The sequence below is a fragment of the Lonchura striata genome, chromosome 28 (genome assembly GCF_050655825.1).
Source record: "Lonchura striata isolate lonStrDom1 chromosome 28, ASM5065582v1, whole genome shotgun sequence".
NCBI classification, from domain to species: domain Eukaryota; kingdom Metazoa; phylum Chordata; class Aves; order Passeriformes; family Estrildidae; genus Lonchura; species Lonchura striata.
The window spans coordinates 4,634,890-4,652,516 of record NC_140730.1 but is presented as its reverse complement, the minus strand read 5'-3'; the positions used below and the strand labels follow the sequence as shown (position 1 = coordinate 4,652,516).

Genomic DNA, 17,627 nt, shown 5'->3' with positions numbered 1-17,627 from the left:
ATGAGTCCCCAGTGTCATTGTGCCAGGGACACCAATGAGTCCCCGGTGTCACTGTGCTGGGGACACCAATGAGTCCCCAGTGTCACTGTGCCAAGGACACCAATGAGTCCCCAGTGTCACTGTACTGGGGACAGCAGCGAGTCCCTGGTGTCACTGTGCTGGGGACACCAATGAGTCCCCGGTGTCACTGTGCCAAGGACACCAATGAGTCCCCAGTGTCACTGTGCTGGGGACAACAGTGAGTCCCCAGCGTCAGTGTGCCTGGGACACCAATGAGTCCCCGGTGTCACTGTGCCAAGGACACCAATGAGTCCCCGGTGTCACTGTGCCAAGGACACCAATGACTGTCACCCGGTGTCACCGCGCCTGGTTCAGCCCTGCAGTACCACCTTCAGCCAGGAGGCGGCTCAGCGAGCCCCCAGAACCCTGCAGTTCCTCCCCCTCACCGCCAGGCGGCAGCAGCGATTTAAATAGAGCCAAAATCTCATTTAGAGACAGGAAAAAATTAACACAGAAACCTCTATTTCCTCCTTACAGAACCGATTTTCTTACATTTTCAAGGCCTTTATGTTCATTTATATATATATACACAAAATGTATATCTGTATGTTCAAGACCTATATGTATCTGTATTCAGAATTCCTTACGTTCTAAAATTCTGTGTGGAATACAATAGATGAAGAGGGTTATTTGGAAATAACCCTCAGTTATTATATAAATTAGTATTATTTTTCAGCATGTGTATGACTAAGAAGTTGTAAAGGGAGAAATTAAAACACAGGGACAAGAAGCCAGTGGTGAATGGAATAAATAAAGGTAGGTCATAGGGAAGAGAAGGAAGAATTAAAATTTGTGCCCGCGGGGCTCTACCATTGTGACATCACTCCAAACCTGTGAGCACAGCCCCAGGGGACACCTGTACCTGGTCTCTCCTGCCTCCTCCTTCCCCTCAGCATCCCAAAGTACCTCGGGGATGTGGGGCACCTTCTGCCCCACCTGTGGCCCCCAGGTGTTTGTGATGCTGAGGGGGAAGAAGATGTGACTTCTAACCCTGGGAGTATTCTCATGTTTGGCTTTTAGGTTTTTATGTTGAAGATGCAAAGCAATGAGCGATGCAGGCTATCAGCATCAGAGGGAGGTGAACAAAGTGAGCAGTGACCCCTAGACTGAACTCAATCCTACTTTTCAGGCCTCCTTCCTTCTTCTTCCTCCTCTCTCTCCTTCCCCCTTTTTCCCAGCTTTCCTTCTTCCTCCTCCTTTTTCTTCCTCCTCCTTCTACTCCCAAAATGACAGAAAGCTAAAATGGAAATGCAGAAAGACTATATTTAAACTTAATGGCACAAAGGAAATAATTAAAGACAGGCAGGGTCTGCCAGGCCCTTCCACATCCAAATGTCACAGATCTATCACAGACTCATTGGTGTCCCCAGCACAGCAACACCAGGGATCTTCAAAGCTCACAGTGCTAAAAGCAGACTGTCTCTTTAATGATTTTAAACCTCTCATGAGGTCACCAAAGACTCCACAAACAAAAAAAACCCAGTAGCCATAAACCGATTTTATTATTTTTGAAAAATGGAATGTTTCACTTACAGAAACTTAAAAGCGATGTTTGACCAACACCATGTTCATTACAAACAAACAAACAAACAAACAAAAAAAAAAAACCCAAACCAAACCAAACAAACCCCAAACCAAGTTGACACAGTATTTGGCTACAGCGCAGCAGCAGTCTGGCATTTTTAGAATCACAAACTCAAGGCGAGTCTGGGTTGATCAAACTCACCACCGCAGCGGGGCGGAGGATAGGAACCCCGTTGCTGTACAGGAGCCGTCAGTAGCGGCGGCTGAAGCGGGGCTCGCCCAGCCGGTTTGTCCTCTCGGGGGCTGCGAAGGCGCCCGGGATCCCCTGCAGCGCCTGGCCCTGGCTCCCGGCCAAGCCTCCGCGCCTGCCAACAACCAACCAACAAACAACCGCACGCGTCGGGCGCGGCCGAGCTCCCCGAGAACCCAGCACGTCCCCATGTACCCCCCATGGCATCAAGTTAGCAGGGTGCGTTGTGTGAATATTCTCAGCTCAGTCAGAGAGAAAAAGATTTCTACCAGGCTAAGCCTGGGAGGAATGTAAACCATCTGTGATCTTGTTTTCTGCTCATATTGTTTATAGATATGTTCTGCCACACTGACTTAAGTCCAGTGTACCAATCAGGTGAAATGTATTTACTCTAAAATCAATGAAATTAGTATTCATGATGTTCTCTATAAGAGAGATGTACTTTGAATAAACAGATCGTTCTTTGCCTTCTGAACATGGAGTTCTTTCATTCCCATCCTTGCCTCAACAGCGACAGTGTTGGAAACAGAAAAAGGTTTAATGAAAGGTAAAATAACAAAGCTCTTACAGAGAAAAACTGAGCCAGGGGCAAGAGGTTCTTGCTCCTGCTAAAACACCCCCAAAAGTGATTATTCCTTTTGTTCTCTTCCTTTTCTAGTGAATTACCCAGGTGAGACCTCTTGGCCTCTGCCCAATCTGACAGCCCCAGGTCTGAGGTGAAGTCCAACAAGGTTCTCTGAGGTGTCTTTGTACCAATTAGGGAGAGAAATTTCTGGGCTTTTTGCCTTTTTAAGCAGACAAGGAATAATTTAGTCACTCCGTCAACAGGGGGCACATTCCTATACTCTGAAAGGTGTTTTTTTTAATTTGCTGGGTTTTTTTTTCCCCTTGCCAATCCAGGCTTATACAGATCAAAGTATTATAAAAGCATTATAAGCATTCTGACAAAGGTTCTTACCCTGATGTCCCTCCTCGAGTCATCCCATGGCCTGGTCCTGACTGACCAGGCATGCTTCTATCACCACCTAATTCAAAAAGAGGAAAAAAAAAAAGGAAAAAAAAGAAGAAAAATACAGGTTTTTGTGTTTCCCTAATAAATATGTCACCTTGTTCCCAGAATTTCATTTGATTTCTCAGTAATTTAACTACCACTAGAAGGTTCAGCAGCAGTAATTGACAGAAAAGAACCACAATCACACTGGTAAGCAGCAAGTGTACCTTGCCATCTCTCATGATCCCGTCCCATCACTCCTCCATCCACATTTCCCTGCCATGTACGATCTTGATGCCCCTCTAACTTTCGACCATGATCTCCCCAGTCACGTCCATCTCTTAAAAAAATAAAAGAACATCTTCTAGGTATGTCCCCTACCCACTGAGCAGCACAGGGTAAAGCCAATCACCATACCCCATGCCAAAGTGTGCTAAATGGTTAATCAAGCTAAAGCTGTAGCCACCCAATCACTGCAATGAGAACTGGTCAAAGAGCAACAATGACAGACACTTGCTGAATAGCATCCTTCACACAACAAAACTTGTCTTTTTTGATCCAGAGACATCATGGATATTGCAGTGGACTGAAATACTTGGGCATGGATCAATTCATTGGCTGCGACTCTTCTGTCTGAAAATTATATAGCTGGAAAATGCCCAGCTGGATTAACTGGTTTAAAGAGAAACCACTACAATTCCAGGTGAGTCCAAGTTCTCTACCCCACCACTGCAGAGACTTCTCTCTCAATTTCCTTTAAAACCTGACCAGTGGCCAGGAATGAGACTTGTGTAGGCCTTACTGGGGCATCTGTAGAAACAGACTGAATCTCATCTGTAGAAATGAAAGTTATTTACAGGAGAAGCACAGTCAGGAGCTGAGCTAACTGAGCAGCTCTTTACTCACTACAGAGCTTCACTCTCCCGAGGCATGTGGGAGCTACACGTGGCAATTCCCTGCTCCTGCAGCTGCTCAAAGATCTGGAGAGAGGATTCACACTTGTCAAGCTGCTTCTGCTGTCACCCTTCAAAGGTTCACTGAGGGAATGTAAAGAGCCCCCAGTCACTTCCCTGATCTGCCAGGCACTAACCGGGTTTGTGGGGGGATCCCTCTTCCCTCACTCATCCTCCTGTCGGAGCCGTAGCCACCCCAGCTGTCCCGGGAGTGACGCTCAGGCCCCCCGTGCCGCTCGTCTGGGTAGTGCTGAAAGGCAAACAGGACACAGTCACGCTAAAAACCAACACAAGTTTTCTTCTAGGATTGCAAAAATTTGGCTTTTTGGATGTTGTTTTCTATGAGCTGTCAGAAAAAACTAGCTGTCTCGTCTTTTACAGGTTCTGTTGTTGGGCATGGTTCACTCCAGGTGTTTATTTTGTGCTGTTAGCTGGTGGGAGAGGTCTTTATTTGTTTGGTAAGGTTTTATAAGATTTACATTCTTGGCTTCTTTAAATTCTTCCATAGAATATCTCCCTATTTCCTACCTGTCTTCTGAAATTGAATCCCATTGTGGCATTGATTTCCACACCTGTCCTTTTACAGCCTTGTTTCATTATGGCATTAGTTGATTTATTTAGATAAATGGCATCCTTTGACAGCTAAGTAAGTACAGCAGCTCTCCTTTAACACCTAAGATGGTCAATCAAAAAGCTTTTACTCACACATATCAGCCTGAAAAAATACTCCCACCACTCAGAGGTTTCCTCTTGACTATATCTGAGGCTACCACCCTAGCAAGCAGGTAACCTAATAATTTACTTTCTGGTCATTAGCACACAAAATTAGCTCTGCTTAAGTATCTCAGCTGAAATTATTGTGTTTGTGCTTTGGCCTACTGTGCCCTTTCTGCTTTGGGGTCAGCTTGTTTTGTTTTTTAACTGAAGCAGTAATTTGCTTGTAACGCACCTGCCCATCTCGATCTGGAATTCCCCTTGTACAGTCTCTCCTGAAACAAAAAAGAAAAGTTTCAGTTGAAGCAACACAGTAATTATAATTCCAGTGTCTGCATGAAATAACACATGGAAAGTTCATCTTCCTTAGGCTGTAAATCTGGATGCTAATGTTAAGTAGCAAGAAAACTCAAAGGAGTTCTTGTTTCATAGCATAAAAAGAGATCAAAGTAACACCTATCACTGTAATCTGGGTAGAAAAGGTCAGGTGCTCAGTGATACCAAGGGAGAATACTGAGTGAACCTACCAGTGTCACAAAGGAGTTACAAGCATAAACAAACAGCACAGTTTTCACCAGAGATCCTTTGAGAGCAAAGGGAAGCCTCAATGGCACCACACAGAAAATATTTTTCCTTTCTGTGATGCTAAAAACCTGCATTAGCCAGGCTGCAAAGATGAAAGCAGGGAAACTTTTAAAGCAAAAGGAAATGGCTAAATCTTAGGGGAACATACAGTACACTTCCATACACCTTGAGAGGAGCTGTTGTATCTCTATCAGCATCATAGCAGACTGCATTAGGACTTGGCTTATAATCTTTATGCAGCCTCTTTCTATGACCCTAACCCACAGAAACAAAGGATTGCAAGCATGTGTGAAATCAGACATGAGGCATACACAGGAATGATTTCTTATACTCTGCTGACAGCATTCAAGACACCAAATTTCCCTGAAGGCATAGGAAGAAGAAGAAGAGCCAGTGCCTTGCCAACCTGTCCAAGCAGTGATCCTGGTAGCGGCCGCGGTCCCGGTGGTCGAAGTCGTGGAAGCGATCCTGGCGGCCGAAGTCCGAGTGGTACCGCTCGTCCAGCGCCAGCCGCTTGGCCTCGGGCCAGTACGGGTCATCCCGCCTGCACACGGCTCACATCAGCAGCAGCCCCAGAACCACCCCCCCTTTCCTGCTCTCTCAAACCTCATTCCACCCAATAATTAAAAATCTAGGTGTGTTAAGCAGGAGTTGCATTTTGGTTTCAGAGAGAATTTGGTTTACCAAAACCAGTTTAATTTCAGGACGTGGTGATGTGAGAAGAGAATGAGTATCTTCCCCGCTACCGTGCAAAGTTTATACACACTACTACTCCATTAACTACACTAATACTCTCTATTACTCAGAGTAGTAGCAACTCTGTTATTACTACTCTTGGTCATCCCTCTTTGGGAAACAGGAGCAGACCAGAACAGTGCTTACAAGCACAGTATTTGCTCTTCTTCAAATTGCTATTAGTGCTAAAAGCAGCACCTAAAGAGTCTTTCAGCTGCAAGCTCCCATGACTGCCTTATCCAGAGTGTTCCCCATTTCCACAGGCTTCCAAAGGGGATGTGACTGAGGAGTTTGGAGCTCCCTGCCCTGGCTCCTCACCTGCTGTCAGGATCGTAAGGCCTCCTCATGGCAGATCTCCGCTCCTGCTCGTAGCGCAGCTGCTCCTGCTGGCGTCGCAGCTCCTCCCTCTCCCTCTGGATTCGCTCCTGTTCCCGTCTCCTCTCCTGCTCTATGTGCATCCTTTCCCTCTCCAGCCTCTCCCTCTCCAAGCGCTCTCTGTCCAGGCGCTGCCGTTGGAATTCCAGCCGTTCCCGCTCCCTCTGGAGCCTCTGTCTCTCATCCCGCTCGTGAATGGCTGCGAGGCGCTGCTCCCGGTCTCGCCTCTCTCTCTCTCTAATTTCAAAGAGATATTTGGTTTTTAATTGAGACTCTTCAGTCCAAGCTTTACTGCTTCTTTGTTTTGGGTGGGGTTTCATTTTTTTAAAAAGTTTATATTTTCTCCCCATTCTTCTCAATTAAGTAACAGCTTAAGGGAAAATAAAAAATTCTATACAAACGACAGAAGCAAAGGTGAGAATTGTGCATAAGTAACAGAGCATCTACTCTTAGGTCAGGTCTGAAAAAGCTTTCAGAGACCTCAGCATGTCTCAAGACAGAAATCTGATGTACAAGAAGTATTTACAAGCTTCTGGGGAAAAAACAAAAATTCAAATCCAGTCAAGTGGAAGACAAAGCCTGAAAGCACCTATGGAAGTCTTATAAGAACATTGATTTCAGCAGTAAAAGCCTCCATCACTTAGCATTGATTTCATACTAATTACTGCTAGAACAGACATTAATCTGAAATATCACTGTTGGAGGGCCAGCACAGCACTGTTTTGCAGCCTGTCCAAAAGACAAAACAAGAAAGGGAGTAAAAAAATGCCATTTCAAGTTTAGAGGGAGTGGGAACTCACCGGCGCCTCTCCGTTTCCCTGATTTCTCTCTCCCTCTGCCTCTGCCGCTCCCGTTCCCGCTGCTCCTTGATTTTATCAAATGATAAAATATCCTGCTTTTCCTTGCTCTCCGATTTGCGGTCCTGGCTTTTCGTGCTCTGAGATGAATGAGAACAATGCATGAGCTGAACACGGGGCAGTTCCAGCTACAACTCCTAGGCAAACACTACACTGTATCAACCTGAACAAAACAGGCTACCAGAGGTAAACAACAGTGGAATTCCAGGGAAAAGTACTCCCAATTTCACCAGAACTTCTAAATATTACAAATAAATACTACAGGAACACAACCTGACTTGCACAATAACATTCCAAGCTCAAGAAAACACATAATTCTAAACAATTTTCATATTGCAACTCCACTTCTTCCACTAGGTCAGCAGTAAAAAAGTACAAAAAAGATTAAACAGAAGCATTTCCCCTCTGCAACATCATTAACACTGATGCTTTCCAGAAAGTGCTAAAAGGATAATTGTATCAATGTGCAAGGATAAAACCCCTTCACCTCTGAGCACATAAATCTATTTGACACCTATTTTTATACAAAAGCTTCTCTGGAAGTTGGCCTTACCCTCTCTTTTGAGGCAGAGGTTTTCACACTAATAACTGGCTCTCCTTTAGATTTATCCATTACCACTGTCCTTTCTGTTCCTCGACTCGCTAGAAAACAAAACAGAGCCAAAAATAAATGGTACAAAAGACATTCAACAATTCTTGCAAGATACAAAACTCTGAAGATACTAAAGAGTACAAAATTATTTTAATGAGGTTTTTAATAACTTATGAGACATTCATGATTTAAATAGCTTGCCAAGATTTGGCCAACTTGAGGATGGGAGCAGTAAATTTATCATAAAATTACAGGAGTATTTTCTGGCAGGGATGACAGCTAAAACAACACAAATTTAATTTAATTCTTCTGTCCACAAAATAAATCCTTCACCAGAGTTTAAAAAAAAAAGCCCAAAAAAGAGCACAGAACCACACAGAATGTCAGGTCTAAACCCAGTGACACTTTCATAAAAATGATGGAAACTCTGTTTTAAGTTATTAGAAAATGAAGTAAAAATTTTCAAGATATTTTCTGATGTTTGTGTCAGTTTTACTGAATTATCAATCACATCTAATAATGTACAAGTATCCTTGAAAACATTTCTGAAGGACAGCCAGCATCACCTGATTTGCTTGCCCTGGATCTATCAGAAGATCCAGTCTTTTGTTCATCCTTTTCTTTTCCTTCTTTATCATCTTTCTCTGATTTCTTAGCATCATCTTTTTTGTCAATCTTCTCTTCCTTCTTAATACCAACAGACCTACAAAAAGCAGGAAAGCAAAATGCCTCTTTCAAAAGCAACAAACTACTTGAAAAACCAATGCTGGAAGTATCACTCACTAACCACAGAGTCAGTCTACCAAAAAGACAGAGTAAATCCTAGAAATATTTGGCAGTTAAAAGGAGAGTTCAAGACAGTCAGATCAGAGGAGAAAGGACCAGTAAAAATAATGCTTTACCTAAAAATAATTTGATTTAGTATCTCCCAATATAGCTAACAAGTTTTTATACTAACACTAAAGAGCTTCTTATTTCTGAGCAGAAGGCCAGTTAAGACACCCTTACCACTGTAAAACATCAACTTTCCAAGCATTATTCCTACTTCAAGTGCAGGATAAAACAATAAATCAAGATTTATTACAGTTACTGTTCAATTTGGTCACCTGGCTGTACTTGAAATGAATGGTCTTTAAGTATCATAAAATACAAAACAACACTTTACTTCTCAGATTTGGACTCTGCAGAATGGTGCCTGTCTTTTTCCTTCCTTGTTTCACCTTCCTTTTTGTCAGAAGGCTTTTTTCCTGCTGGTTCATTTTTTGCCTAGAAATTCAGCCAGAAATAATTACATAGTCAGAGACAGAGATAAAAATTGCATGCTTTTATTTTCATTACACTGCCATGAAACAGCTGCCACTTACCTTTTCCACAGAAATCATTTTACCATGCAGCTCTGTTCTGTGGAGGTGATTAATACACTTGGTGGCCTCCTCAGATGTTGACATTGTCACAAAGCCATAGCAGCGAGCGCCAGGACTGCGAGCATTTGTCACCACTTTTGCACCAACCACCTTTAGGAAAAACAAAATATTCTGTGTTTGTAGGTCTGTCTCTAAATAAATTCTAACTTAATGACCATTTCTTAGAACAGATTGGATGGGAAAGGACTTTTAAAAGCCATTTAGTTCAATCAGTCCTCTGTCACAGGCAGGGAGATCTTCAATAATGCAGCTCAGAAAATACATCCTCAAGTTGCTGAGCAGGTCAGGAGCTTAAGGCAGATATACACAGAGAAGGGAGACTGGGATTGCAAAAACCAAAATAAAATTGAATAAACAAAACTACTACTCCTTTCTCTTTCCTTACACGACAGTTGTACCCACAGATGATAATCTGTGACAGGCGGTGGCACTTAGTGACATAAACATTTAATATTACATTCAGGAAAGTATTTGGCAGAAGGGAAGATGGTCACACAGAGTTCCCTTCCATAACTTCTGCTCCTGTATCCTAGCAGGCACTGCAAAACAAGTGGGAGCTTGCCCTCAAAGACTGGATTTCTCCAGAAAATACTCCTTGAAATGGAATAGTTTAAAACAGCATTAACTACAGCTGGGTATTCAAGACATAATTAGACTACTACATGCTGATCTGTGTTTGCAGGTCTGTTAGGAAATAAATTCTAAATTAATGACCATTTCTCAGAACAGTTTGGATGGGAAAGGACACAGATCTACCAGTCTCTCCTGTCAAGAATTACCTCATCCTCACAGGTACCTGCACAGATATTCTCTGCACATTCCATCTCTGCTCCCACCCCTTCATTGCAAGCTTCTTTATTGAACTGTGCTCCTTTCAGATGCGGAGTTTCCAAAGAATAAAAAGTTAAGAACTCAGCTTGCCCAGTTATTCATGAGGAAAAATAAAAGTAATATTTAAGGTCAGCCTTTTAAACTGACAGAATGGTTTGTTAATTTACATATTCTCTACGTACCTTTCCATACTTGCTGAAAAGGTTCTTCAAATCTGTAGCTCTAGTAGAAGAAGAAAGTCCACTAACCCACAAATTTCTGCCAGAACCACTCCCCACACGGCCTGGGGTACAAAAAACATAAAAGACCATGTGAAACACAAATGCAGCAGTGCAAAATTAAGAGTCCTAAACCTCCCACATTTTTCCTTCATAAAACTCCCCATAGTTAATGTGCATTTGAACAGCCTTAAAGAGTTTCTATCTACAGATTTTCTTCCTGTACTTCAATCACTTTCAGTAGAATTACAAAGTATCATATATTAATTCACAAAATATACTTGCTTAAAACAAACCCCAACTCTGTTTGTTAATAATGCTACAGAAGTTACAAAGAATTGATACTTTAAAGTTTGAAACGATGTTACAACTGCATTGAGGGTTCACTGAATTGACAGTCTTCCTTTTAACTCCAGGTCCATTGTACACAAAAACCCACCATAAAACCACATGTGCACCTACCTTTCTCATCTTTTGTGACTGCCTTTGTATCTTTGTCTTCAACAGGGCTAAAGATAAAACACGACATTATTCAAAAGATCATATGCCAAACGCCATTAATTCTAGATAGCACAACTAAACTTGGATACCTACCAGTAAATTAGTTCCAAAATAAACATTATTATTGGCAATTTTCTAGAAGAGTGAAAGGAAATAGGGATTTGTACCCCTAAACGGACAATTCTGTTTTGCAGAAGACAGAAATAAGAGTAATTTGGGGAAAACAACCTTTGAAGGTTGAGGAAGGAAAGAAATCAAACCCACTGCGTTTAAAAAAAATAAAAATATCTGCACATGGAGAAATAAAAGAGACCTTTAGGAATAGGCTACAATTTCATCAGTCTCGGAGGCCAATTGAAGGAAACAGCTTATTCGCATCACTTAAGGACCAATGATAAAAGATAGCATCTGGTCTAGAACGGAGAAAAAACAAACCTCTTTTTCTGATCACCGCCCTCACTGGCTGAGGACTCTTTAGTGGCAGGGGAAGATTCCTCAGAATTAGCTTTGTCTTCTGCTCTCTTGCCATCTTCTTTGCTATCTCTGGCTTCGGCACCTGCGCCTTTCTCCGCTGCCTCCCCACTAGAGGCTTCCAGGCCTTGGGAGCGTTTGCTACTCTGATCGCTTAGGGTCTCTACCACTACACCTTCAGAGTCCGGGGCCTCTTCCTCGGGGCTCTGTTCACTTGTCTCCCCTTTTGCTACCACTAAACGCTTTGCTTCCTTCCTTGCCAAAGCTTGGGCCGATTTGCTGTCCAAAGCTAAAGCATCTTCCTCCAGCTGAGCGGCAGCGAGAGCGTCCTCTTCCTCAGCCAGCCTCTTGCCTGGCCCCGCGTTACTGGCTTCCTGCGCACGCGGCCGCTCCGCTTCGGGAGGTTCTTCGTTAAGTAGCTCAGATTTACAAGTTTCCCCCAAAATGTCGAGTATTTTCTCATTTTCTACGGATTTAACAGGAATAGAATGGCACAAGATTTAATCACCAGGGAAATACAGCAATCACAATTGTGGAACTGGCATGGCTGCCACACTAACACCAAGAGAACTGCTAAGCTACACAGAGATTGGAAAACCCTAGTGTACACAGTGTTGTTACACCTACCACGCTAACTGCTCTCTCACACCCTGCCAAATCAGCCCTAGCACCTCAACAGCCAAGAAAAATGCCCCCACAGATTTAACAAAAAACTTCGGGCTCAGCCTTCATATTCTTCAGCAAATCGTTCAGCTCTGTTTCTTCTCTAGTTAGCTTCCAGAGTCCGAGATGCTTAACTGAACGTATCAAGGCACTGAGAGTTCAATTTTCCAAATTTCTGTGAAGTTCTTTTAGCAGAGACAGTCCAACATGAGAACTGGGCATCTTCTGATGGTTCTGAGTGTCTATGCAGTCCAGAAAGCGAGTGGGATCTGTAGCAAATTCCTGTGATGGCAACATGTTCCTTCTTCTGAAGTCCAGTCACTCCTTAATTTCTGTTCTGCACCAGAGCTTTGCACTGCCTACTCTCCTGTATTTATATTTATTCACAGAACCACTGTACAGTGTGATATCACAAGATCTGTTTTCAGAACCTTTACATCTTTAAGGCTCATTCCTTAACTTCACTCTGCAGTAACAGTTCTAGGGAACCATTTCACGCCATTAAACAAGTTTTCCAAGGGTGGTTATTCACAGATCTGGTGATATGACTGGGTTTCCAATCTCTATGACCCTGCATGACCTGGATTTTCCACCATAATAACGTACACTACAGTAAAGCATTAAAAAATAGAACAAAAAAAACCAAACAGGGACGCAAAAAGCCTAAATGAAGAATGAAACTGTTTAAATGCCCAGGATTTTTTTTTTAATTAAAAAAAAATCAAAGTAACCAAACAAAAACAAACAGTACCTGGCTCCAAAGGTAACTCTTCAAGTTCCTGTAGTGAAAAAGATTTTAAAAAGGAGAAATATCACTATTTCAGAAGCAAAATGCTATTGTGAATGACGTTTCTTATGTACCCATTACAGGAGAGTATTTAGTGAACGCAATAGTATAATTTAGCCTATTTCAGCTTTGAAAACATTGAAATTCAAATAAATTTCTTAGAAAAAAATATTAAGATGCGCTTTTAACATCCTCAAAATTTTATGAAGTCCGAAAACTTTAAAACCTCTCAAATTCAGCCACCTGTTGAACACATGGTACACATTCACATGGACAAATCAATCAGTAAGTGTAAGTAGCACAAAGGAAAGCTTATCTTGATGTTACCCTTCCCTACACTGTGTTTTTTGAAGCCTCCTTTCTGAAAACGGGATCAACAGAAACACCAGCTTCACCTGGAACTGGTGTTCTTAACCTACCAGGAATGATCTGGAAACAAGGCCAGCATTTCAGGAATAGACAGTTCCAGCTTTCTTCTCACCCTGGGATATGTACATTTTTAATGGAAATTAAACACAATGTAAGGCACTGAGCTGGTATTTACATCAGATAAAAGGAATCCAACCTACCACCATACTCAGTATGATACATACATCATAAATATATACATATGTATGTATATACATATATATATGATCTGATAAAGAAATAAATCTCGGTCTCTATGAATAAATCAAAAGGCATTAGTTCCCATTCTTTGCAGAGGAAGAATGCACCCACTATACACACACTGTTTCAATATACATTATTATATAGTGTATTTTATGCTTTTTTTGTTTGTAAAGAAAAACTGGCTACCATTTACCTTTATTACGGTTAAATCTGATGAAGAAGCATCTAAACTGTTCCCAACATCTTCAAACTCTACCTTTAAAAAACAAATGGGAGACATCTTGTTATCTATAAAGGAATATTGTGAGTCAAACCTGAATGAGAAACTGAAGATTTGTATTTGCACTGACATCTCTTACCCAGCAAACACATCCAGCACCCAAAGCAACCAATAATGGTAAAAATTGAGTGATAACCCCCAGGTCTCTTCCTGATTCCCACTGACTGAATGAAATCTCTCATCTCTTAACTATGATGGTCAGCTCACAAAAATCTTTTAAGTATGGGGATTTCAACAGCAAAATTACTCTGATTTGTATCCCTGTCATTTACAGCAACTACCCTGAGCCAAAAAATCTGTAGACTTGAAAATTATTTCCTTCACTGATGAAAGCAGATTATGGGAGCTGACCTGGCCTCAAGAAATTTACTCACTCAAAAAAACCCCTTTTTTCTGAGTATTTCCATTTGATTTGTGTAGGACAAGGGTATGCCTGGGGATAGGAGGCCAAGCTTATTTCTCCAGCTTTAGAAAAAAAACAACTTTAGAGCCTCATAGTCAATGTGGACACAGAACAAAGAGCAATATTCCCCCATTAGATGGGGCAGAAATAATTTCTTTCAAATGCTTTGTTGTACATTTTGTAAGATAAAGCACTTGATTTTGGGGGAAGGAATTATCCTTTAGCCCACTGTCACCAGCCAGATGAACACAACAAGCCAACATAAAAATACTGAATAACTGCAAGACCCAATCTCAGCAGAAAAATAACCTTGAATATAATTCTTCAGTTGAGAAGAAAGTAAGCTGCACTATTTGTATACCTCACATGTTCTCTGAAATAAAAATATGAAAATAAGAAATATATATTATAATTAATAAGGTGAAGCAGAGTTCAAAGCACAATTAAAAACAAATGCTCTGTAAATGGCTATTAAATAATAAAATCACATGCGTACCAACAACAGTTAAGTATTTTAAAAATTAAGATACTTATTTCCACAAGTATGTAAAAAGAAAAGCAACGACCATAAGAACCAGTACAGTTCCAAGTTTTCCCAAGTACCCTTTAGCCACCATTTTGCTATTTAATCCATAAATAAATAAATTTTAAAAAGAAAATCCTGATTCCACACATGTAAGCGATGCATACCATCACTATTGGTATTTCTCTTGATTCTTCTTTAATTTCTGAAAATTGTGAGGACACCTCCAAGTTACCTACAGCATACTCTGTAGGCTGATCTGGAAATTCTTTCACTTCTGCATCAGCATTTTCTTTACTATCAGACAGCGAGTCAAGAATATTATGGGCACTGTAATCATCTCCACAATCTACTGCATTGCCATTATCTATTTCAGCTTCATCTAACACACTAATATCCATCATGTCAATATCCTGCAAGTTATCCAAACTTGTTTCAATATCGTCCTGTGAAAAGAAAAAAAAGCACATGTCACAGTCAGGGTGACTTGAGAGCCATCTGCCACCACCTGAGCCCCCTCCAAAGCCAGCCCCCTGTACCTGTCCATCTCCAGAATCCTCCTCCAGGCCGTTATCTTCCACTCCCTCTTCATCTGCTCTACGTCCTAACAACAACATTATCATCAGAATGAGAGCAGAAATTACAATTGTACCCCTCAAGCTTTACTTTTGCACCAGAGTTGGTGCTCCCTTCAGTTTTTTCCCCTGTTTGTGACCACCCGAGTAAGTGACAAACACGACACAGTCCAACACCTGGCAGGAGCTCAAGCTCTGTGACCTCCCCAGAACGTTTGGCCCAGCTCAGATTGCAGCAATTTATTACCTCAACCTTTAATTTCTTCACAGACATTTACGAGGACAGAAAAAAACCCAACCAAACAAAACACGAAATGCACAAAACACTGAAAAAATACGCTTTACCTGTGAGTTTCAGTGCTCTGCCTACCAGCTGCATGTGAATTATCCCAATTAATGGAATTACTGAAATTGCTGAAAAGACTACACTATCTTCAGCACCAAGGAGCAACTCCTCACACTCAGAGCTACGCAGCTGTTTGACATTTTGTGAATTTTATTTTCCTCAAAAACTGTAAGCACATTACAACTGAAAAGTGAGATGGGTAGAGCCAAGAGGAACATTTCATCTATTTCCATCCTGACACTAAAAAGTGCTGTAAAAGACATAAGATATTTTTCTCAGACTTGAAAATGAATATAATTTAAAATATCTCTTTTACCCAGGGCTGTAACATTTGCTTTCTATGTGGTCAAGATTTCACATTTTAGCCTGCAAGCAATTGCACCATCACTCCAAATCAGACATAATGAGAAAAATCAAATAAATTAGCTGGCAAAACAGTTTACATTTACAGTTTACATAAAATTTACATTTTGTGTAAACCAAATCTAGTAATGAAAATACTCCAGCTAAATTAGTTCTTTTGCTCAGCTCCAATGCAAAGTTTTAAACACTATTTGCTTACAAAATAAGATCAAATTGTGCTAATTAACTAATTTTAGGAAACCAGTAAATTATTTTCTGAAAATAAGGATTATGTAAGACTGTCTCACTGCTACAAAAACCAAGCATAAGGTCTTGAAAATATATCTGACTTCAAAAAACGGATTAAAACTTGTCTTCTGAGAAGAAAATTGCAACTGCTATTAGCTGTGAAGCATAACACTACAGAGCTTATTTTGCATTTGCTAGAAACTCTACATTTCTGCATTAAAAAAGTATTACTTGGTAATTGCTTCAGTATTACTTGGTAATTCTTAATATAAATTTCAGGGACTTCTGAGAATAAACCAACAGATCCTTCAACATTTAAATCACATTAAATTCTCTGATTCAATAACTGCTAAGTTTAACATTTTCTCATCCATCCCTAGAACTTCAGAACAAATGTGGGCTGGAGTATCAGTAACACAAAAAAAATATTATGGAAGTTCCATTTAATGAGTACATTTGCTTGAAAACTCAAGGATACTAAGGTGGAAAGTCTCTCTAACTGCCCTGTACCTTTGCTGCTCCTTTTTGGAGTTTTCTTCATAATATTTTCTGAAACCACTGGAATTTCATCAGGATTCCCTCCTTCCTCCTCAATAGCCTAATAGGGGTAAAAGAGAAAGACAGATATAAAAACAGACATAAAAAATTTCATTTGTACACTTTTGCTGAGTTTAAGGGCTGGACACCAGAGGCTAAAGAATTCCAAACCATGAATCAGCAGCTTGGCTATACAAATGAAAAACCAGCAGAGCAAAGCAACAAGCAGGCAGAAGGCAGTAACGTGTTGGTGTAAGGTTTCAGGAAAACTGTCAGAGAAAAAAGCCAATCCTAGAGCATTTGGGACTGTGCACAGACACATGGGTTGTTGTGACAGAGTAAAATCCTCGGCTCTGGGACGCAGCAAGCAGGTCAGAGAAGGGATTCCTCATGGTATTAACACACGAAAGGTTGTGATGAGGATACAGCGAAAGGGCTGCCAGAAAACCACCAGCACGCAGCAAAAACCCCGCCAGACAGCGCGCAGAGCCTAACCCCAGCGACGCGGGGAGCAGCAGAACTCTGTGGCGCACGAAGCTGGGAACACTCGGGCCGAGCGCCACGACAGACACGGAGAGCCGGGACGGGAGCGGGACTCGGTGACAGTCCGTGACAGCGGCGGCGACAGGGCGAGCCCGGCCCGCCGGCATCGATCCCCTCAGGGCCCCGGGCGCGCTTTGGCGCCATTTTCCCCAGCGGTGCCCGCCGGGCCGGGGTCGCAGCCGCTGCACGCCCCGCTGAGGCAGCCCCAGCCGCCCTCACCTTCCTCAGCCGCTCCATGAGGACGCTCTTGTTGCCGCCGCTGTCCAGGTTGCGCTGCCTGAGCTCGGCGCGCAGGTCTATCACGCGCAGCTCGCTCAGCGGCCGCCGCCGGCTTTCCGACTCCGAACCGGGGACGCCAGGCCCTGCCAGGGACGCAGACTCCGCCAGCCCGGCCGGTGAGTGACTCTCCGCCATGGGCCGCGGTTTGGGCTCGCTCGCACGGGGCAAGGCGGGTAAAAGCGAGGCGGGAGCGCCGCAGCCGCCGCCGCAGCACAAAATGGAGGAGAGCCGGGGCGCGGGGAGAGCGAGGGGGCGGGAAAGGGAGGGAGGCGCAGCGCGCATGCGCGCCGGGGGCCCGGGCAGGCCGCGCGCGCCGCGGCGCCGCCAACTCCGGAGCGGCGGTTACGTCACGCGGGCGGCCGGCCCCCGGTCCCCCTCGCGCGCATGCGCCAGAGCGCGCGAGCCGT

At 42.7% G+C, this 17,627-nt stretch overlaps 1 protein-coding gene across 3 annotated transcripts; it reads right to left on the bottom strand.

The window, feature by feature from the left end:
* Window positions 1-1,538: 1,538 nt before the first annotated feature.
* On the bottom strand, window positions 1,539-17,547 carry LOC110475769 (scaffold attachment factor B1). Of its 3 annotated transcripts, none has more exons than XM_021540140.4 (21): window positions 17,161-17,547; window positions 16,372-16,459; window positions 14,889-14,953; window positions 14,517-14,795; window positions 13,337-13,399; window positions 12,496-12,523; window positions 11,046-11,547; window positions 10,572-10,618; window positions 10,074-10,174; window positions 9,001-9,150; window positions 8,802-8,902; window positions 8,203-8,339; window positions 7,598-7,686; window positions 6,988-7,124; window positions 6,131-6,424; window positions 5,484-5,621; window positions 4,728-4,767; window positions 3,916-4,028; window positions 3,053-3,165; window positions 2,793-2,859; window positions 1,539-1,949 (listed from the first exon to the last, which is right to left on the bottom strand). In XM_021540140.4, exons 1-21 carry the CDS (start codon window positions 17,500-17,502, stop codon window positions 1,835-1,837), a joined length of 3,009 nt encoding a protein of 1,002 aa, XP_021395815.2. In that variant the 5' UTR covers window positions 17,503-17,547; the 3' UTR covers window positions 1,539-1,834. The 3 variants fall into 3 exon arrangements, 2 of the variants coding, with proteins under 2 accessions (XP_021395815.2, XP_021395816.3); XM_021540141.3 differs by lacking the exon at window positions 17,161-17,547 and adding an exon at window positions 16,894-17,100; XR_002466327.4 differs by lacking the exon at window positions 3,053-3,165.
* Between the last annotated feature and the right edge of the window lie 80 nt (window positions 17,548-17,627).